General features: G+C 42.5%; 1 protein-coding gene across 2 annotated transcripts in view; it reads left to right on the top strand.

Moving 5' to 3' along the window:
- VDAC1 (voltage dependent anion channel 1) overlaps nucleotides 1-18,288 on the top strand; it is a 600,174-nt gene extending 581,886 nt beyond the window's left edge. For both annotated transcript variants that reach the window (XM_077473900.1, XM_077473896.1), the window contains one exon: nucleotides 17,871-18,288. In XM_077473900.1, coding sequence (XP_077330026.1) covers nucleotides 17,871-17,962 — 92 coding nt within the window. In that variant the 3' untranslated portion in view covers nucleotides 17,963-18,288. The remainder of the gene's footprint in view (nucleotides 1-17,870) is intronic.
- Nucleotides 18,289-23,899: the final 5,611 nt, after the last annotated feature.

The raw sequence follows: 23,899 nt of genomic DNA, 5'->3' as shown, positions 1-23,899 counted from the left end.
CACTGCGCATGCGCGAGCGACGCAGGGCGCCGTGATACGCCGTACAGTCACCTGGGACACATGACAGGTCCCAGGTGAATGTGCGGCGTGAGGGGAAGTGATGTCACCAGCCCGGGCAATGAGGAAGGCAGATTACGAGGGACCCCCTAGCAACCGGTATTTAGAGGTGAGTAAAAAATTTTTTTTTTGCCAATTATTTTTTTTTTATTTTTTTTATGAATTTTAAGCAGTTTTAATTTTTTGGTGGCAACACCACTTTAAGTGGCGATTCCAGTCTATAAGTCACCCCAGATGTACAGCCTGATAGTATTTAAGTATATCTGGGAGTGCGATGCCTCCACTATGTTTAGGTAGAGATAATTGAGATCTGGGAGTGCGTGGTCTCTTGTGCACCCAAATAAATTTGATAAATAAGGAATGAACCTGTTTGAAGTACTGAGTTGGTATCTTGATCGGTAAAATTTGAAATAGAGATACTTAAGTAGAATATTCATCTTTAAAAGGTTGCATCTCCCAAACCACAAGTGTATTCCCTGATTCCACATCTACAACGAGGTGCATGCTTTAGTTAGAAGGGTAGGAATGTTGAGTTCAAAAACCCAAGTTAAATTAGAGGGGATATACGTTCCCAAATATTTCAAAGCTGTATCTGTCCACTTAAACTTAAAGTTTACCTGTAGCATCTGGAGCATCGCAGTGGAGACGCCTATCCCCATAGCTTCCGATTTGTTGAGATTAATCTTCAAATTAGACAATCGACCATATATATCAAATTTTTTGATGAGGTTTGGGAGCGAAATTAAGGGATTGGTGGGAGAGAACAGCAGATCATCAGCAAAGGCTGAAATTTTATATTTCTCCTTTCCCACTCCAACCCCAGTGATATCTGAGTTTAGGCGGATCTTACAAAAAAAAGGGTTCCAGAGAGAGAACATAAAGTATAGGGGACAATGGACACGTTTGCCCCGCCCCATTTGTGATAAGGTTCCGTTGACTTTAACTTGGGTCGTCGGGTCTGTATAGATCTTAGAGATCCCCTGCAACATATGTTCCCCCAAGCCTATATGGCTCAAGACCGCAATCATAAATTTCCAGTTAACGCGTTTGAATGCCTTTTATGTATGGATAAGATTTAACACTTGTGTTATCGCGGGCTTCTCTAGTTGGAATAAATCCCACTTGGTCGTGTGTATTATTGACTGTAGATGTTGTGCAATTCGAGGGGCAATAATCTTTGTAAATAATTTGAGGTCACAGTTTAAACGTGATATAGGTCTATAACTGCCACAGCAGGTGGGATCTTTTCCTTCTTTGAGGATTGCTGTGACATGTGCTTTTAAAGTATCTCTAGGAAAAGAGATTCCAGAACTTACTTTATTGAACAATTCCACCATATGAGGACCTAGAAGTGGGAGAAATTTCTTATAGTATTGCAGCGAAAACTCATCAGGGCCTGGTGCTTTACCTAATTTAGAGGCTCTGAGTGCATCATGGAGTTTGTCTAATGTTATTGGCGCTTCCAAATCTTCTCGGGTTTCTGGGGTCAACTGAGGCAGTCCAGAGGAAGCAATATAATTTTCTATTTGTACCCGAGAAGAGGGTTGCTCGGTAAGGTTGTAAAGTGAAGAGTAAAAGTCTCTAAAGCCCTGTGTGATTTGCTTGGGAAGCACCACTTTTTGACCTTGAGATGGAATAATTTGGGGGATATATGAAGCTAGTTTTTGTTCTCTAACCTAGCATTCTTCCACATTTATCTCCTGACTCATGGCAGCCTTAGCCTGGTATATTAATAGGTCTGTAACCTGTTTACGGAGGGAAAAAAGATTTTGTAGGTTTAGCGTAGGTTTCAGGGCGTGTTTATGTTGGGCCTCTGTTTTATAGATATTGTGAAAAAGAGTTGTACGTTTTTTTATCTGTTGTCGTTTAAGCCGTGCTCCATGTTTGATTAGAACACCTCTTAGGCCGCGTACACACGCGCGGACTGTTGGCCCAACTTTGTCCGTCCAACAGTTTGAGCGAACAGTCCGCTCAAACTTAGCATGGACGGACATGGCCACACACGACGGACGAACAGTTTGCTGAAACCGTGCGCGATGACGTGAACGGCACGTACGACGGGACAAAAAATACGACGTCCTATACACTGCAATGCAACCTTCCGACGTGGAAATCCTTTCTGAGCATGCGCGAGACTTAGTTGGCCGAACAAGCCTACACACGAGCGAACAGTCCGCTGAAACCTTGTTTCAGCGGACAGTTTTTCGGAATTTCCGTAAGACCTTGTTCGGCCAACTGTCCGCTGAAACTGTCCGCTGAAGCCCCACACACGAGCGGACTGTCCGCCCAAACACTGTTCAGCGGACAAGGTTGGGCCAACAGTCCGCACGTGTGTACGCGGCCTTATAACTGCCTTGTGGGCTTCCCACATAATCCCTGCATCACAGTCTGGTTGCTTATTCATTTGAAAATACTGACCTATCTCGCGCTGTACATGTTCCATTATCTCAGGAGTCTGCAGGAGACTTTCGTTTAATCTCCAAAATATAGTCCTAGAGGCTGAAAACTCCACTCGCACCAGAGTAGCTATCCGCATTGGGAAGTAACAGAACATTCAATCAGACGATCCAATATTCGGCTAAGAAAAAGATCTTGGTGGTCATTTGGAACATGTATGGAAGTAAAGGTCATTTTTACTTCTCCTATCAAACCCTTAATAAACAAGAAACATCCTTCCGGGTCTGTCCGGTTATCCTAACAAGACCATGGGAGTCGGCTGAATAGTAATATGGATACACCTTTGGTTTTAGCTAGGTTATTCGCAGAATGGTATACAACTGGGTAATATCTGTTCTTTAGGATAGGAGGTTGATCGTCTCTGAAGTGCGTTTCTTGAATAAACGCTGCATCTATATGCGAGCGTTTCAGGTCGTTCAATAATATGCGTCTCTTTTCGGGGATATTTAGCCCCTTAGCATTTAGCAAAAGTATCCTAATAGTATCCATTTCAGGGTAGGGATCAAGGTCTGGAGGGAAAGGGGAAGAAAAAAGACAAAAAAGGGGGGGGGGGGGGAAAGAAGAAGGAAAAAAGGCCCGAATTTACTATGGTCGCTAGGGGTGGGTACCCTCCAGTAACCTCCCTAGGGGCCACTAAGCAGTTTGTTTTATGCACTCAACTTCTTAAGCTATTTGAGTGCTATCCTATTGGGGGGAGTAGTCTAACACAGCCGAAAATTCTCTGCTAGCCTCTCTATCTTAAAAAAAAAAAAAGGGGGGGGGGATATCTTAAACATCACCTATATCTAATTGTCCTAATATGCTCTGCCTCATCTGTCTTGTCTTTTTGAAAAGTCATCTCTTAGTATCAAACACAATGTGGTTACTAACTTCAAGAAAGCTCAAGTCATCATAAAGTGAGAAAAAAAAATGGGGGTGGGGTGAAAGAGGGAGAACTTGGTTATTTTTGCTACCGCAGGTAGCTGTATTAATGAGGGTATGCAATTCCCTGTTCCTAGCAACACTTTTTGTTATACATAAGTCAGGGATCACAGGGAGAGGAGAGGGAAGAAGAAAGAAAAAGGAATAAAAAGGTAAACGAGAAAGGGGAAGAAAAAAGGAGAGGGGGGTAAATATCTCCCTTAATGGGCAGGTTCCCCCACTTCCTCTCTCTGCTCTATATCCACTTCCCGACTGGCACACAATGACGTACGTCAGCAGAATGGCACGGGCAGGCAAATTGGCGTACAGGTACATCCATTTGAAATTGCTGCCCTGCCATCATGTGCATGCCGCCGATTGCCGCGGAGATCAGTGTTCCCTAACACACAGCCACGCCCCCCACAGTTAGTAACACACTTAACCCCTACACTGCCACCCCCTGGTTAACCCCTTCACTGCCAGTGTAATTTACATAGGAATCAGTGCATTTGTATAGCACCGATTGTTGTATAAATGACAATGGTGCCAAAAATGTGTAAAAAATGTCCGATGTGTCCACCATAATGTTGCAGTCACAATAAAAATCGCTGATCGCCGCCATTACTAGTAAAAAAAAATATTATTAAAAATGCCATAAAACTATCCCCTATTTTGTAAACGCTATAAATTTTGCGCAAATCAATCAATAATCGCTTATTGCGATTTATTTATTTTTTTACCAAAAATTTGTAGAAGAATACCTATTGGCCTAAACTGAGGAAAAAAATGTTTTTTTATATATTTTTGGGGGATATTTATTATAGCAAAAAAAGTAAAAAAGATGCGTTTTTTTCAAAATTGTCGCTGTTTTTTTTTTTATAACGCAAAAAATAAAAACCGCAGTGGTGATTAAATATCACTAAAAGAAAGCTCTATTTGTGGGAAAAAAGGACGTCAATTTTGTTTGGGAGCCACGTCGTATGACCAATTGTCAGTTAAAGCGACGCAGAAATATTCCAAGTGTCTATATTTATTTACAATGTATTTTGTGTCACGTCTCCTTCCCACTTCCCTATTTTCCCTCTAATTGTCCTAATACAAAAAAAAGGGAGAAAATTCCTACTGCCTCCCCTTAAATCTCCTCCCTCAATAAATCCCTTACCCAGAGCAACAGAAATTGTATACTAGTTGGAATATTATCCAAACCATACAATCAACCCTTTTCACCATCTAGTCTCCATATCCTGGTCTCCAGAGCAAAAAAAAATAATTATTTAATTTTCTTTGCAAATTATGGATTATATTTATGTAGAAATGTCCCTCAATCTTTGGTACTTCAGGATAAAACATGGTCTTCAAAATCCTTATTACATAAAAGGGAAAAGAAAAAAGATTCTCACCCCCTCTTTTTCCCTCCCCCATTCCTGTCTTTTCTCCTATAGAATATCAGTTTATCTTATTTGAGAGGGCTTCCTTGTGGGGTTTGAGTTCTATTTGAGGGCTTCTCCCTTCCGACCACCTGTCTGTGGGAGTATCTGTCGCCAATCTGGCACGGAGAAGGGTTCTATCTCCAGAAAAATAGAGTCCCAGAAGATCTGCCTGTGATCTCAGGGTATAAGAAGATATGTTTTTTCATATTGTGACCGCAAGTGGAAACCTCCATCGATATGTACAGCCAGACTGTCTTATCCAGTCTAGAACTGGACAAGTAAGGCTCTACGCTGCAGAGTGGCCTTTGACAGATTAGGTAGTATTTTGACCTGTGCACCATCCAGTTGTATTATGCCGGACTCCCATGCTTTTCTGAGTATAGTCTCTTTCTGCGAGAAGTAATGAAGGCAGAAAATCACATCTCGTGGGCGGTTAGGGTCTGTAGATTTAGGGCCTAGTGCTCTATGGAATCTGTCCAGTTCCATGTTAACTGGAGCACATTCCCCTAATAACAGATCGAAGATTGCCTTTACCGTATCGCTAAGGTTTCCTTGGTCTACATTTTCTGGTATGCCGTGGAGTCGCACATTATTCCTGCGACTCCGATCTTCTAAATCTTCTAATTGTAACTGAAATGCTTTTGCTGCTTCTGCATGAGAGATCCTGTCTTTCTCCAGCACAGTTACTTGTTGCTCTAAGGCCTGGGTCTTATTTTCATCTGTTGCCAGATGTTCTGACATTGTCTGTATTTCTACCTGTATACCCTGTAGTTCTTTGTGGTGGGCTTTTTCTACTCTGCAGATAAGAGCCTCTATATCTGCTCATGTAGGGAGTGCCTGTATTAATATTTTTATATCATCTTCCTTCTTACGAGCTAGTAGCAGGTCTTCTTGCTGGGGAGAGAACTGTCTCTCTTATGTCACTGACTGCTGAGCCTCTAGAGTGCTAGTGCCCACTCCTGTTTTGTTAACTAAGGAAGCCGGTGTTAGTCGTGCCATCTGTGTGGTCCCAGCCCCAATCACCTGGCTTCTTGTGTCTGCCATCATGGCCCCCGAGCCACGTCTGTTTGCTGTAAAGTATTGATCTATCTCAGCCTGGGCTTCAGCTGTTTTGGCCAGTTTGGCTGCTTTATGTGAGGCTTTTGTTTCTCTATGTTTTTGCGGTTGCATACCGGTAATATAGCTCAGAGAGGAAAAAGAAAATAAGAGCACCAGTTTATAATGTCTCTTACAACTATTGATATAAGCAGAATAGATAGAGTTTTACCAGTTCAGAGATCACACTCCCTTCCCCACGTGTCGTAAGTAACCGACAGCAGCAACATTCGGGAGAAGTATCAGCTGCTCCAATCAAGATCAGCGGTACGTCTTGTCCCATCCGATTCCACAGGGCTAGCATCCACAGCTGTAGTAAGAGGGATCACACTTGGCAGGTCCAGCTGGTAAGGACAGCACAAAAGGAAGCAGACACCCCCTGGCAAGGGGCACTATCTTATGATGTCTCTATTGCTATTGATATAAACAAAGCAGGTATGGTTTTACCGGTCCACTGCGGTCTTGATCCCCTCCACAATTATCATAGGTAGCCGACCATAGTATGGAGCTTTCAAGAGAGGTATCGGCTGCTTTATTCAGAGTTTGCAGCACATCTTGTCTTGGCTGGTTTCGCACGGGGAGGTATCTATGGTAACAGCACTCAGATCTCACTCGGATCGCTTTCAGAAGGTTCAGTCAATGTACAAGAGACAGTCACCCCCCGGTAGAGTAAGATTCAGGTCTCGCTTCCCAATGCAGCGTCCGGTTCCTTATCTCAAACTATGCTTACTATAGGTGGCTCCAGGCTCCTAATAAGGTAGTGCAGCTTTCTTAGGAAGCTGTTCCCTTCTCCATGTTGCTGTTTTTTAAATTTTTAGATTGTTTGAGCTGCTATATCTATTTGAAATGGGCTAGAGCAGCGTAGGAACGGGAGCTCCTTCAACATACGCCCTCACTCAACCATGTTCGACCACGCCCCCCCTCTGAATCGCTTTCTTATTCCTTGCGGGTCACTCATACTTTGTAACTGTATCCGGATTTTGGGTGGAGCACTCTCAGCACCCCTATTGGGAGAATGCTGTGCTCAGGGTACTGCCCCCCTGCATCCAGAGAAAAACCATAGCTATGGGTAAGCAATGAGTTATGCATGGGAAGGCGTACTGATACCAAACCTTCACGCCCCGAGGGAAAGGCCCTTTGACATAATCCTAGAGGTCATTAAACCAAAAGGTAACTTTGGTTGTTTTAATGATCCACGCAGAGTAGGATATAATGGGGGGAGTGGTTACCTGTACACCAGGGATGAGAAAGATTCCCATGCGTAGGGCCCAGGGTTCCCAGATAGCTTCAAACTTTGCTGTCCTCTCTAATAGGATGCTGGTTAGCTTCTCTTCTCCTGAGACATAATCCTCAATATTTTACGCTTGGCAGCTAAGAGGGAGACCCTGGGTTGTTGTTTACATGGCTGCCAACTTGGCAGGGGTGAGGTACCATCTGGTCATTACTTTGAAGCTACATTCAATAAGGGAAATAATCTTTATCCCCTTATAGGCGGAGATTCCACCCCTCTGTTCCGTGGCCTGTCCACACCATATTTCATAGGGTGTGAATCTTGGTGGGGTGGGTTTCCCCTTCCAGATTTTGTGGAAAAAGTGTTGTATTTACTAAAATCTGAAGTGTTCAGATGTCAGGATTTCCAGCTGCTGCGTGCAGAATTTCAGAGAAATCGGACCCGAAGCAGTGAAAATGTAGCCGATTCAATACAGCCCCTTGTCCAACCACCATTTAAAGGATTTAATGTCTTGGCCAGGGATAAAGTCTGGGTTGTTGAAGATATGGGCTAGGGGGCGGCATTCAGAGGTCAAAGAGGTCTCAGATCTCAATTTGTCCCAGAGGGATGGAGAAAGGACAGGCGACAGTATTGGGATCGTTCCCTGGAGGGGGCCCATAGGTAGTCAAGGGTGTAGGTAGGGGCAGCCTGCCTCTCTATTTGTATATTTTATTATTATATTTATTGTCTATATTTGGCTTTTCAAGTCTGGAGTATACGGTGGAAATTTGTGCGATTCTTGCTGCTTGGTAATACCATAATAGGCAGATGAATTTATTGACTTTTCTTTGGAAAGATTTCAAGTCCATCCATCCATCCTTCCTTCCTTCCTTATATTAATCGGTAGGGCTCTAAATAGGTAGAGAAGTCTGGGGAGGAGTGTCATTTTTATGTAGTGTATTCTCCCTAGCCAGGATAGTTCTCCCCTAGCCCAATTCCTCAGGTCAGACTCCAGTTTCTGGTATGTGGGAGGGAAGTTTGTGGAGTACAAATGTTCTATTTTAGGGGTTAGAGTGCTCCCCAGGTAATAAATGGAGGAGTCACTCAATTTGTATCCGAAAGCGCTTTGTAATGATGCTACTATTTCTGGTTTCAGGGAAATGTTGAGAGCATGGGATTTAGCGTAGTTTACCCTTAGGCCCAAGGTCACTGTAAATTCGGTCAATAGTTTGCAGAGCTTGGGAAGAGACGTAATTGGGGAAATTATAAATAGCAGCATGTCGTCACTGAACAAGCCGCATTTATGGGTTTGTGAGCCGCAGGTTACTCCCTGGATATTGGGGTTGGAGTGTATGGCTATCGCCAATGTTTTGATTGCAAAAGCGAAAATTAAAGGTGATAAGGGGCATCCTTGTCTGGTGCCTTTGGCAATGTTAAGGGGTTTTGAGTAATGTCATTGGAGGTGAATCATAGCTTTTGGGGTGGAGTAGAGGGAGTGGAGAATCCCCATAAAGCGTTGGTCAAATCCCCATTGCTCCATTAGGGTGAATATGTAAGACCATTCGACTGAGTCAAAAGCTTTATGTAGATCAAGGGATAAAAGCATTCCCTCTTGTTTGGGGCCTTTGTCCCAGCTAGACTGTAGAAGGGATACATTGTCTATGGCCCTTCTGATTTGGTCGGGCCCCTGTTCTGGATAAACCCACTATCCTTTTTTGCGCTAATAAACACCCTCTCATTCTAATAGTATAATGCATCTTTAAACAATCCATGTCTCCCGCATTTCCCCAGTAAACAGACATAATCACCATCTTAGCTCCATGGTTCCTTCATCTGCCCTGCTGGGCAGAGGCTCTTTGCCTTTATTCACACAAACAGGAAGTAACAAACAGGAAGCCCTGGCCCCAACAGCCAATCGCTTCCTCCACAGGATATGACCTCACAGGACATGACCTCACAGGATCTGACCAAACAGAATGTGACCAAACAGGATATGAATTTATACAACAACCAATGACTACTGTTCCTGCTTGATGGGAGATTATCTGCAGGTGTATACCATGGCATCTCAAATATGTTGATCAGGCATTCAGGGGTGACACAAGCGCACATCCGCTAAACCATTAATGTCTTTGCAGAGCAAACACACCCTCCCCCCAGACAAAAGTCTGTGCATCGTACAGGGGCCCTTTCACGGGCGGACATATCCCCACTCTGCAAACACCTCTGTCCAACCTCATGAAGTTTTCCACTACCAAACAGATCTCAACCAGCGTCAGTCTGCCCCAGTCAGCTCTTTAGAGCAGGTTGCTGGAGAACTAACAGTGGGAGACACTAGGACAACACATATTAAACTAAATTTTCATAGCATTTCCACAACATTGTTTACCCAGAATAAACCCCACTTGGTCCTTATGAATGTACCTGTTAATGAAGGATGCTAGACAATTGGCTAAGATTTTTGTTAGTATCTTTAGGTCATTATTTATAAGGGAGATAGGTCTGTAGTTCTCCACTTCCTCCTAATTTTTGTTCAGCTTGGGGATTACTGTTATGTAGGCAGTGTTGAGTTGAGGGTCTAAGGGGGATCCCTGGGCTTTTGCATTGAAGAATTTTGCCATGTATGGGGCCAGGGTGTCAACAAAAGCCTTATAGTACGTTACTGATAGGCCATCAGATCCGGGGGCTGAGCCCTTCTTGAGGTTTTTTATGACATCCATTATCTCCTTCAACTGCGACGGCTTCCTCCATTATGTTTTTATGTTCTGTGGATAGGGTCGGTAAGGGGATGTCTGTCAGGAAGTTGGAGATGAGTGGGCCCTTTTCCATGGAGGTTGTACTGTAGAGTTTGGTGTAGAAGTCATGGAAGGCATTGAGTATTTTGGGATTAGCTGTAGGGGGTTGACCCACTACCCTGATTTTGGGGAGGGAGCGGGTGCGAAACTGTGGTGAAAGCTTAGCGACGAACATGGAACCAATTTTGTCTTTCTGTGAATAGAATTTTGCTCTGCTCAAGCGGATGTATTTCTCCGCTTTTGCACTTGCCAAGTTGAGCTCTAATCTGGTTGTGTCCAGTTACATAGTTAGAAAGATATAAATAGGTTATGGCGTTAAACCAAAAATTATATACTTTATATATATATATATATATATATATATATATATATATTATTTTTTTTTTTTTCTATTAGTGACCTATCTGCAAACTCTGTGATACTAAGGCCGCGTACACACGGGCGGATTGTCTGCCCAACTTAGTCCGCTGAAACGTGTTTCAGCGGAAAATCCGCTCGTGTGTGGGCTTCAGCGGACTTTTTCAGCGGACAGTCTGACGGACTAAGTCTTTCGGAATTTCGGTAATTTTGTCCGTCCAAACTTGGTTTCAGCGGACAGTCCGCTCGTGTGTAGGCAAGTTGGACGGACTAAGTATGGCGCATGCTCAGAAAGGATTTACACGCCGAAGGTTGCATTGCAGTGTATTGGACGTCGTATTTCTAGTCCCGTCGTACGTGCTGTACACGTCATCGCGCAAGCTTTCAGCGGACTGTCTGTTCATCGTGTGTGGTCAAGTCCGTTCATTCAAAAGTTGGACGGACTGTCTGTCGGATTGTCTGACGAACTTAGTTGGGCAGACAATCCGCCCGTGTGTACGCGGCCTAAGAGTACTAATTAAGCCATGTAAAGTTAAAGTGAAAAATAGTATGTGCAAATACGTGCTGACACTGCTGTGTCAAATTAATATAGATACCATATAATAGTAACTTCAAACACTAATTGATGCCAAATCCTTGTGCATAGAAAAAACTTTCAAAGCCACATAGGATCACTACCAATGTCCCTTAGTAATGTCCTGGGTAGCCGTGACACAAAATAAAGTGACTAGTGCAAAAAGTGCCAATCTTCAATGCAGGGAAAAAAATTGCATAAAATCACTACAAATGTCCCATAATAGTGGCCTAGGTGGTAGTGACACAGAATAAAGTGACTAGTGCAAACAGTGCCAATCTTCAATGGAGAGAAAACATTCGTCCCCGGTGCGCCACTCAGTGTTATGGTTATGTGAATGCTCTCACCAGAACTTGTACCCCTGTGGGGTTGGATGGGCTTTCACAGTATGAGCCAATGTGCTGCTATCTGGATGCTGCTGCTGGTGTGCTGAGGAGATGTTCACTCTTCCATTTACATAAACTCCATTGTTATATGCATATAAGGGAAAACACATCCATAGTGTAGTACGTTTAAAACAATCTTTTTATTTATTTAAATAAAAAACTACTCACATTTGCAAATTTAAACTGTTCGCGTTATGTGTAAACAATCTCCACCGGCCACTTCTAGCTGTAGGAAGGTTGCAGGCGGAGGTGAAGGCGACAGGATTTAGCCAGTGATTGGATATGGAGGCTGAAGGAGAGGTCAGAGACAAGGATTACACCCAGGACCCTGGCATGTGTGGAGGGACCAATGGTTGTGTTGTTATTAATGGTGAAGTCACAGGGGGGGATCGTGAAGGAGTAAATATAACAAGTTCAGCTTTAGAAAGATTGAGTTTGAGGAAGTGGTGTGCCATCCATACTGATATGTCATTCAGTAAGTTTGAAATCTGTGAGGAGATCGATGGGGGTGAGTTGAGGAGTGGAAAGATAGATCTGGGTGTCGTCGGCATAGAGGTGGTATTGGAAACCATGGGAGGTTATCAACTGGCCCAGGGAAGAGGTATAGCGCGAGAATAGGAGGGGACCAAGGACGGAACCTTGGGGTACCCCAACAGAAAGAGGAAGGGGAGCAGAGGAGATGGAGTTGTATGTGACACTGAAAGTGCGCTGAGATAGGTAGGAGGAGAACCAGGATAAAGCAGAATCGCAGAAGCCAAGGAAGTGTAATTTGCTGAGGAGGAGCAGGTGGTCAACTGTGTCAAAGGCAGCAGAGAGGTCTAAAAGTATGAGTACGGAGTAGTTGCCGTTGGTTTTAGCAGTTAGTAGGTCATTGGTGAGTTTTAGTAGGGCAGTTTCAGTAGATGTTGTGGGCAGAAGCCAGACTGTAGGGGGTTGTGAAGGTTGTTGTCCATGAGGTAGTGACTCATTTGGTCATGGACAAGGTGTTCGATGAGCTTGGAGGCAAACGGGAGCAGGGAGATGGGTCTTAAGTTATTCAAACAGGTGGGGTCTAGTGAGGGTTATTGAGTAAGGGGGCAACCAGTGCATGTTTGAGCGGGGAAGGAAAGGTGCCAGAGGGGAGGGAAAGGTTGAAGATGTGTGTTAGGGAGTTGAGGATAGAGTGGGAAGGTGGTCGCAGTAATTGTGAGGGGAAAGGGTCCAGGGAACAGGTAGTGAGGTGGGCCATAGAGAGGAGTTTATCAACTTCATCTGTGGTAACTGGGCAAAAAGAGCAGAGTATTGAGTGTGCTCTTAGGTAGGGGAGGAAGTTGAATGCTGGATATCTCCTTGCGAATTGTGTCGATTTTCCTATTGAAATGGTTGGCAATTTGGTGGGTGACGGCAGTGGGGGGTGAAGTAAGGAATTAAGGGTAGAAAAGAGTGGACGAGGTTTGGATGAGAGGGTTTTGATGAGTGTTGTAATAGGTTTGTTTAGCAGTGTGGAGGCAGGAGTTGTATTTGAGAAGGGCAGATTTGTAGGGTTGCAACTAACGATTATTTCCATAATCGATTAATCGGCCGATTATTTTTTCGATTAATCGGATAAAATCATATTTTAAAAAAACGCACAATATGAAAAATAAACGCACAATGTAAAAATGAATCAATTATCAAATGTTGATCTATAAATTATACCACGTGATGAATATATATCTGAGTGCACAATGACTAAATAAAAAAGCCAATACTATTAAAAATATATATATGAAAGAACGCTTGTCACAATTGAATTTAAATTGTGCAGATACAATAATGCAAATATTAGTCCCCTAATTAACAAGATTTGCACATTGCACTTTGCACAGATTTTACAAAAACACACCCACTAATTTCATTTTAATTTTTGTATATTTTACATTTCCTGGGGTTATAAAACATCAGAGTAGAGCGCTTTTACTACCTGTATTTATAACATTGGTATACTGTTCCAACTTTTTGTTGCGAGCCTGGGGTAGTGGCAGCCCTCTTATATCCACCGTTCTTTTGCAACTTATCCATAGCGCAAACCCCCTTTTTTCTGTTATTATCTGTCCAACTCCGCCCGCCCGCAAGTCTCCGCCCGCTTCAGTCCATACTTTTTCTCTGCCGCTAAAGAAATATCCTGCGCATGCATGCATACTGTAATAGCATTGAAGTGGCGCATGCGCGGTAAAGGGCTGCCGTCAGCTGTTTCAGTGACGGCGTAGTGTCATATTTTGCTGCCTATCACAGAATGCTACGGAAGTGACGTTGCCGCCAGAAATTGCGTACTGCGCATGCGCATAGCGTTCCAAACACTCGCGCCGTGCGTTCCAACATAGTTTTGGCAATACGGTTCAGCGAAACCATCACATAATGTTACGGAAGTGACGTTACAGACAACACAAACACTGGGCCATGCGTTACAACACTAATACTTCCCTTGTTACCTAGTATCATTATTTACCAACCATGCTGAGCTACGTGCCGTGTTAGGTTCTGCATTGCTGGGACTTGTAGTGCCTATCCTGAAGCACAGGGATAAGGATGAGGACACTGAACATTGAAGCCCGGGGATAGGGATGAGGACACTGAACATTGAAGCACGGGGATAAGAATGAGGACACTGAACATTGAAGCCCGGGGATAGGGATGAGGACACTGAACATTGAAGCAGGGGGATAAGGATGAGGACACTGCACATTGAAGCCCAGGGATAGGGATGAGGACACTGAACATTGAAGCACAGGGATAAGGATGAGGACACTGAACATTGAAGCACGGGGATAAGGATGAGGACCCTGAACATTGAAGCACAGGGATAAGGATACTGAACATTGAAGCAGGGGGATAAGGATGAGGACACTGAACATTGAAGCAGGGGGATAGGGATGAGGACACTGAACATTGAAGCCCGGGGATAGGGATGAGGACACTGAACATTGAAGCACAGGGATAAGGATGAGGACACTGAACATTGAAGCAGGGGGATAAGGATGAGGACACTGAACATTGAAGCACAGGGATAAGGACACTGAACATTGAAGCACAGGGATAAGGATGAGGACACTGAACATTGAAGCACAGGAATAAGGATGAGGACACTGAACATTGAAGCACAGGGATAAGGATGAGGACACTGAACATTGAAGCATGTAGCTCAGGATAGGCACTACAAGTCCCAGCAATGCAGAACCTAACACGGCACGTAGCTCAGCATGGTTGGTAAATAATCATACTAGGTAACAAGGGAAGTATTAGTGTTGTAACGCACGGCCCAGTGTTTGTGTTGTCTGTAACATCACTTCTGTAACAGTATGTGATGGTTTCGCTGAACAGTATTGCCGAAACTATGTTGGAACGCACGGCGCGAGTGTTTAGAACGCTATGCGCATGCGCAGTACGCAATTTCTGGCGGCAACGTCACTTCTGTAGCATTCTGCGATAGGCAGCAAAATATGACACTACAACGGAGCCGCACCGGAAGTGACAGGGTTACAATACAACACCGCCGCCGGGTGTGCCAAGATGGCCGCCAGCTCCGGAGCTAGGCCGAAGCCGCGGCCTTTCCTAAGGCCGCAGCCACGGACCGCTCCGCGGATCGCATGGTGCGGACCGACTAATCGATAATGAAAATCGTTGACAACGATTTTCATTATAGATTATTATCGATGATGTCGATTAATCGTTTCAGCCCTACAGATTTGTAGAGGGTAAAGTCTTGCAGGGACTTAGATTTACACCATGCTCGCTGAAGCGCAGGGCTGTGTCCTTCCAGCTTATCACTGATCTCTCATCCCAGCTACATTCTTTCAGGAGAGCACAAAGGTGGGGGTCACATCTGCATACATGGCACACAAAAGAGATAGAACTAAAGGTTCCAGCATTCACACACATACAGGAATATAAATATCTCTCTAAAATCGCTTACATTTTTCTCATTTGACAACAACACATGCATTTCATTCTCTCACTTTCTTTTAACTCTTTAATATTTCCCTGTTTAACTTCTGCTTTCCTTATTTTGTTCTGATATCCTTTGCATCACATTTATTGTAATCCCATACTTCACATACTGTACCTTCTATGATCAGACGGGCAGCCACAGTGCTCATCCCATCTTCCTTCTCTGACAACATATACATTATTCTGTTTTAACTCTCATTTCTCTGTTTTAACTTTACTAGTTGTAGTGCCTGACCCCAAATTCATCCCACAACTTAACATCAAAATGTCCCTTTCTGTCTAGTGTTAATTGTCACCCTTGATCCATCCTGCTCACATAGATAGCTGTTTCTCTAGCTGTTTACTCTGCATGATTCTTAGTCCCTGTGGACTTTGTTAACCCAGTTACCCATAGTGGATCCACTTTAACCATTAATCTGGGTGCTCAGTATAGGCGGAACCGCACCTTTGGTTCATATATTTTATAGCTCTCCTCTTGTGCTAGGCATTTTTGAGGGTCTCATACCCTTCATTCCCTTACTTAATTTAATGAGTGGCCAGTCTGCTCTACGTGTGCCTATACCCTCTTGCCTCTAAACTACTTTAGCAGATGTACTTAGCTATACCTGTGAACAGTACTATTCTTCCCTTTCTTATCTATAACACTTCGATGGACTGTAGACAGTGATAACATAACACATAACCACCAATCAATACAATTCGATTAAGGGGAGTAAAATGGATACCCTTTGTTCCTGAAAACGCCTTACCGATCAAGGAAGTCTGATAACTCAAATTTTTAGAATTTGATTCTAGCTTACATCATCACCCAGAAAAATGGCACCTCATCCCAAATAAAATATTTTAAATGATTTGGAAAAACCAAAGGAAGGAGGGGATTTTTACGGTGCAAAATATTTAGATTAAAGCAGAAGAGCAAAAGCAATATAAAAAACAGTTATTTTATTCCCATACATTAAAATTAACACATAACATGTGTTATGTAGATATCTACATATACAAAGATTACATATGGTGACAGGTCCACATAACAAACAAATTGGAGTGCTTGTAATCGATTATCCCAACATGTTTCGCAATAGCTTCCTCAGGGGATATACAAGCCTCCCCTCAAATCCACTGTCCCAAGCAAGGCACCAGTTTCGATGCATAAGAGAATGTGCAAAGCCCCATGCTCAACAGCTGGGTAGGCGGCATAAGAGGGCATAGATGGGAGCCAGTTGATGCAAGATGTAATATACAGCTAAGAAAATGGTGGTAAGCTAATATGCTGTTGAAAGACTAAATATGCCCAGATTAAGATGCATCACTGCAGTAGTGCACATTCGCACCCACAAGCCAAAAGCTTGTTCGTCAGGTGCTCTCTGTGTTCTGTGGCATCAAAGGCAGATACAGCATCTCCACTAACCTACACGTGATTACATAGGTATCACATTAATATTACAAATGTACGTTTATGGTAACAAGGGGAGTAACATAGGCAGAGTAATTCTAATCAGGACTCGAAAAATGCAAACATGTAATGAAAACATTATTAGTGCTGTGTGCACAGTGAGGGCAGTGTGCAAACATACAAAATAGAATACAATTACAGAATTTACAAATTTCCTTTACACCCTCAATCCAATGGACAGACTGAGAGAGTTAATCAGAAGTTAGGTCTTTCTTCACACCTTAGTCTCTGCTCATCATGACGATTGGTCCTCTACTCCCGTGGGCAGAATTCTCTCACAACAGTCATGTAAATACCAGTTCACAGAAGACCCTTTTTACAGTTTATGGAAAATACACTCAACTCCCTCCTCCCATGACCTGTTCTCCAGATATTCCATCTTTTGGTTATGGCTCATGAGTCTTTCAATTATGTTTGGGATTATGTTCATGATACCTTACAGGCAGCTGCTGACAAATTCAAAGGCTTTGCCAACAGCCACTGGCGTAAACCGCCTTCTCTACAGCCAGGGGACAAAGTCTGGCTCTCCACCAGGAACATCAAGCTCTGCGTTCCTTCTCTGAAGTTTGCCCCAAGATTCATTGGGCCGTACACTATAACCTCTAAGCTGGATCCAGTTTATTTTAAACTCCAGATTCCTAAAAGCCTCAAAATCTCTAACTCCTTGCATGTTGCCCTTCTGAAGCCTTTAGTCCTCAATAAGTTCTCTAGTCCTCTCCCTATCATGGCCCCGGTCTCTCAGGAGTACAAGGTTAGTCAAACTCTGGATTCTCAGCTCTGTAGAGGCATTCTTCAGTACCTTGTGCATTGGAAGGAGAGATTTTGGATCTGAGGTATTTGCGCCTCGTCTGTAAGGTGTTGCCCAGGAGGGGGGGGGGGGGTACTGTCATGGATAGGCAGTAATGTTTGTCTGTCAGCTTACCTCTCTGTGTGTTCAGCTTAAGAGGCCAGCCACTCTCATGGCTGCCTAAGTAATTTCACCTGGACTCAGGTGACCTGACATTAAATAGAAGAAAAAGTCTTACATGGGCTTACTTTAGCCAATTATATAAAAAAAAATTTGTTGGTTACATTTAAAAAAACAAAACACTTTTGATAAAGCGTAAAGAATGATTAATATTATTGAGATAAATGTAAATATATTATTGAGAATATGTGACATTATTGATAAATGAGTTATTTTTTTTCAGGTATCAAATTAACTTTATCTACCTTATTGGATGGCAAGAATATCAATGCAGGAGGTCACAAACTGGGCCTGGGACTGGAATTTGAAGCATAGCCCATCTCACTCCAAACAAGCTCTTTATAAAAATGTTCTGCAGCATAGATATCCTAAGAATCTAGTATCCCTTTGTAATGTTTTGTGTCCTGGATGCAAACTACCTTCTGTATCAATAACAAGTGTTTCTACAGAAACAAAAAGAACTAAGCTTTAAAGTCAAACTGTTGGAATAAGAGAAAGACATGTCTATTCCAGAATACGTTTGGAATATTTAATAGCTGCTCATTTATACAGCGCTTACTAGACAGAAGGGTATCAACTTTTTTTAACAGAGTAGTTATAATATTACATTAAGAAACACAAGTATATGGATATTATTAGACTTTGTTATTGCTCACCATAGCTTTGTCAAGCATTCTAAATATACAAAATTGATTTAATGGTTTTGAAGTAATTCTTACCTTTAAATGTGCAAACAAGGTAAAGTTAAATTAAAAGGAAGAAGAAGTGTTCTAGGTGCCCATAGTACCAATAACATTCTTCCATTCATGTTTTACCTACTTCATAGGAAAGCAAGAATGTTATTGGCAAGATCTATTCTTTCGTCGGGCACGTGAGCATGAGGCAGATTGTGTTTTTTTTCAAGGGAAGATATGTTCAAGTCCTCACATTAATGTCACCTGTAAACATTTTCACCAAAACTGTTTTATTTCCACAATTTTACATGTGTTAAATATATATATATTTTTTTTAGCAGTGTCCATGTGGTGTCTTCCATTTTGTGAAGCTAGACTCCCCTGATATGCTGTATGCAACATCCACTGAAATAAAACTAAAAAATATTTAATGTATATTTTATTTCACAAATAAAACGAATATTATATCTGAGTGTTTAATGAACCATTTGAACTGCCTCTTCAGATAAATATGTTACACCTTTGTGCAAAGTATTTCTGTCCTGCAGCAATGAAATTGTAGCAGTTATTGTACATACAGAAATTTTAAAAGCATTTTTTGTGCATATTTATTATTATAATCATGTGAAAAAGTATGTAAGCTCTATTGGAATTGTTAACTTTTTCAACACAAGTGCAAACATTAGATTTTCATTCAAACCGTGCCTATAGAGAGAGGAAAATATGCATTTCAATCAATAGATATAATGGTGTATTGTGGAAAAGCCAACTACACCCTTAGCCTCAGAATATGGAATTTCTGCCTTTTAGCAGAATTGCTTTTTTAGGCATATTGCATAACTGCTTACCAATCTCTGAAATCAAGCTCCTCGATGCAATATTTCTTTAACTGCAAGATGCTTGTGGGTTTTACTTGACCATTTCAAATCCCCTCACCCCTACACACACCATTTCCATGGGGTTAAATTCAGGGCTTTGACTAGGCTAGTCCATAACCCACTATTACTACTTTTTGTGCATTTTTATTGCAAATTTGGTAGTGTGCTTTAGATTATTATCTTGTTGAAAGATCCATTTGCAGGTTTAACTTCAACTTCCAGACAGATGAAAATAAACCAATATGGTGCAAATGGAGGCCATTGAACCCCTAATATGCAACAAGTCCTCAAAGGTTCATATGTAAAGTAATAACACTCTCCACTGCTGCAGCATCTCAATTGCAGGATCTTGGGGAACCCCACTGGTCAGTATGAATGAAAATAAAATAAAAACAGAGGCTGTCATCGATTTAGTGTAAATTTATTAAAAGTGGTGACTCAAATGCACTCACAGTGGTAGAAATAACACACATCCCAAGCAGTTTAGAAGTGCGTTCTCTCGTCCGATCTGAGTGAAAGCTGGTCTACTGCTGCAGAGTTTGTCAGGGAAGCAGCCAGGCAGAAGCGATGTTTCTTATCTGTAAGCCTAATCCCAATGGCTGTGCAGAGCAATGCAGGGAAGCAGATGGCAAAGCAGGACATGGGGAGATGTCACGCTGCAGAGTATGGGGGGCATGGAAATGTGTTTCAGGGTGGTACACGTAAGGTAAAAGTAAAACAGTAAATACTAATATAGATTTGTAAAAAAATAAATCTGTATGCATTTGTAATGAACTATCTTATGTTAATCTATATAATAAATACCGTATTTTTTGCTCCATAAGATGCACTTCCCCCCACCCAAAAAAAATGGCAAACAATGCCGGACGCATTGCCGTCTCCTGTGAGCACCGGGCGATCTCCCGCTGGGCCTGTCACTCAGTCACAGACCGAAGAAGACAGAGCAGCCCAAGCGGCCGAATGGAGTATGGCCGAGGCAGCCACTCAGGCTGCTCTGTCTTCTATCTGAGTGACAGGCGGATGCATACAGGAATGTCAGGTGGAGGTGGCACTGGTAAGGCTGCATTTTTTGGGCACAGGTCAGGCTGCATTTTATGGGCACAGGGTCAGGCTGCTTTTTTTTCCGTTACCGGTCAGGCTGCTTTTTTCAGCACAGGTCAGGCTCCATTTAATTGGCACTAGTACACCATTTGGTTCAGAATATTTTTTTTCTTGTTCTCCTCCTCTAAAACCTAGGTGCATCTTATGGAGCAAAAAATACGGTATGCAAAAGACTAATAATAAGCAATAAAAATGGATGCAAAATTCTAATCTAATTACATAACACTATTGTGTTCTACTATACATCTGTGTTAAAAATAATAGCAGTGTGTTTAAAAAAAAAAAGTTAGTAAGGCTCAAAATCCTCATAATAGCTTGTATTTCCATACACGCAATTTCATTGGGAACCCTGAACAGTCTATTCCAAACTAAAACATGAAGAAAAATGTTTCAAATTTGTTAATACTTTACAGAAAGTGAAGAAAAATGAATATTAGGCTTTTTCAAAAAATAGCAGTGTCCACATTTTTCTTTACAAACGCAAACATTTACTGTATAAACTATAAAATGCTTGAAGATTTAGCTTTCTTGTGAATCACTGGACTAATATTTAGTTGTATAACCACAGTTTGAGAACTGCCTTACATCTGTGTTGTATGGAGTCAACCAACTTCAGGCACCTGTGAACAGGTATTCCAGCCCAGGACGATTGCGCTACATTCCACAATTCCTCTGCATTTCTAGGTTTTACAGAAACAGCATTTTTGATGTTAAAACAATAACTTTAGACTTTCTTTGATCACCCTGGAGCTGATCATTCGCTGAGTCTTTGCCATTTTGGTTATTCTCAGTCCATTTGAAAGGCTGTTTTCAATTTTCTTCCCTGTCTTTTTGGTTTTGGCTACCATTTTAAGTATAAATAATGAACCACAAAGAGAATTATTGTATTTTCAATAAGGTGTTGCCAACATCCCAACATTGGTTATATGAGAACACAAAAAAAAGGGCACAAGTAACCCAGTACAATGGATGTTATGGGCAAACAAAAAGAAAATCATATCTCATAAAATGTAATTTATTTAGAAAAAATATTATATTTTAAAACACGTGTGAAATAACAAGCATAACAGTTTGTACAATGCATTTATATGACAAGCAGATTATATGCTCATGATTAACTATTTACACATTCCACTGAGCGCAAATTTTCTCCTTTGGCCTGACATGTTTCAGGAAAAACATCCATTCCTCAGAGGCATTATAGGAGAGAGTGCAAATACATTCTGGAAAAGAGCAGAAATAATGATTTTAGCACAACATTCCAAAGCAGCAACAAAACATTGCAACACATGAGCCAGCATACATACTGACACGGATTTGTAAGAGCTTTTGTAAAGACACTTTTAAAATCAAAATTTCATAAGTAAACCTGATTTGCCGCTGTCTGTTCATCAGAATGCGATGAACCCCGTCTAGGCTCTGAACAGCCCTCACAAGGGTCCCAAAGAAGCAACCCTCATTGTTCAGCCACAGTAAAACCCCGATGGATAATAGGAAATCTTAATGTAATACAAATGTATAGATAAATATACATAAAAAAACTACTGATGTTTCAATCATTTAAACAATATAGGGATAAGTAATGGATATTAATATATAATCATTTTGCAATGCCAAAAGGAAACTTATAGTCCAATGGCAAATGAACATAGTCTGCAGAGACTAGAGCACCAGCTGTGACCTTTAAAAGACGCCGGTGCCTGCACAGTTGTTCAACTGCTAACATTGATGTTATTTGGCGTCTGTATAGAACGTCAAAACGTGGAATAACGTAATGATATCATCCCAGCGAGACTCCGGGAAAGGCAAGTTGTTTACGTTATTCCATGTGTTGACGTTCTATACAGACGCCAACTAACATGGATGTTAGCAGTTGGACTGACGACTGTGCAGGCGCTGTCGTCTTTTAAAGGTCGCAGCTGGCGCGCTAGTCTCTGCAGACTTTGCCTCTCAGGACTATCGGTGTCCCATTTCTTGTGTCCATATATCCATTCTAAGTAGGTATATATCATTTCAATTCTTTCATATACCTATGTTCATTCGCCATTGGACTAATAAGTTTCCTTTTGCCATTGCAAAATGATTATACATTAACCACTTTAGGACCGCCGTATTGCCATTGTACGTCATCGCAATGGCACAGGCAGGCACAAGCACGTATATGTACGTGCCTGCCTTCCAGCGGGTGGGGGGTCCGATCGGACCCCCTCCCGCTGGATACGGCGGTCCGGTTCACTCCAGGAGCGATCCGTGATGAGGGGATGGCCATTGGTTTCTGGCCACCCCCTCTGGATCGCTCCTGGCCAATGAGAAGCTTCCTCCCACTGTGTATTGTTTACACAGGAAGGAGGAAGTGATGTCATTCTCCTCGGAGTGGTCTTTTTGACCGGACTACGAGGAGAAGACTAAAAGTAAGTGCACTACACTGACATGTAGGTACACAAAGGCACACAAACCCCCCCCCCGATCGCCCCCCCCGATCCCCCCCCCCCCAGTCACAGTGTCACTGATTGCATTGATCATTTCTTTACTGATCACTGCATTCAGTGTCAGTTGTAACAGTAAAAACTGTCAGGGCAGTTAGTGTTAGGTCCAGGGTAGCCCCCTATCACCCCCCAATAAAGATTTAACCCCCTGATTGCCCCTAGAGTTAACCCTTTCACCCCCTTTTGCCAGTGTCACTAAGCGATCATTTTTCTGTTCGCTGCATTAGTGTCGCTAGGTAGCTAGTTTTTTTTTTAGGTTCACCGCCAGGTTTTTATAGCGCTAGGTACCCCGATTTTCTACCCAATAATGGTTTTAACCCCCTGATTGCCCCTAGTTAACCCTTTTACCCCCTTTTGCCAGTGTCACTAAGCAATCATTTTTCTGATCGCTGCATTAGTGCCGCTAGGTAGCTAGTTATTTTTTTAGGTTCACCGCCAGGTTTTTATAGCGCTAGGTACCCCGATATATTACCCAATAATGGTTTTAACCCCCTGATTGCCCCTAGTTAACCCTTTCACCCCCTTTTGCCAGTGTCACTAAGCGATCGTTTTTCTGATCGCTGCATGAGTGTCACTAGTGTCGTTAGGTAGCTAGTTATTTTTTTAGGTTCACCGCCAGGTTTTTATAGCGTTAGGTACCCCCATATACTACCCAATAATGGTTTTAACCTCCTGATTGCCCCTAGTTAACCCTTTCACCAGCGATCACAGTATAAGTGTCACTGGTGACGCTGGTTAGCCAGTTAGTTATTTAGGTTCCCCGTCAGGCTTTTATATAGCGCCAGGGACCCCCATATACTACCTAATAAAAATTTGAACCCCCTGATTGCCCCTAGTTAACCCTTTCACCACTGATCACCGTATAAGTGTTACGGGTGACTCTGGTTAGTTTGCTTTTTATAGCATCAGGGCACCCACCATTTATTACCCAATAAAGGTTTAACCCCCTGATGACCCGGCGGGTGATATCAATTAGGTTTTAGGGTCAGGGTCTGCGTCGCCCCAGGCAGCGCTAGGCTAGTGCTAGTACCGCTAACACCCACACGCAAAGCATAAACCTCCCGTAGTGGTATAGAATCTGAACAGATCAATATCTGATCTGATCAGATCTAT

The sequence above is a fragment of the Lithobates pipiens genome, unplaced genomic scaffold, assembly GCF_037356315.1.
Source record: "Lithobates pipiens isolate NorthernLeopardFrog02 unplaced genomic scaffold, aLitPip1_a1.2 Scaffold_8, whole genome shotgun sequence".
In the NCBI taxonomy this organism is placed as follows: Eukaryota; Metazoa; Chordata; class Amphibia; order Anura; family Ranidae; genus Lithobates; species Lithobates pipiens.
The sequence above is the reverse complement of the archived record's forward strand: the minus strand, read 5'-3'. Positions and strand labels throughout refer to the sequence as shown.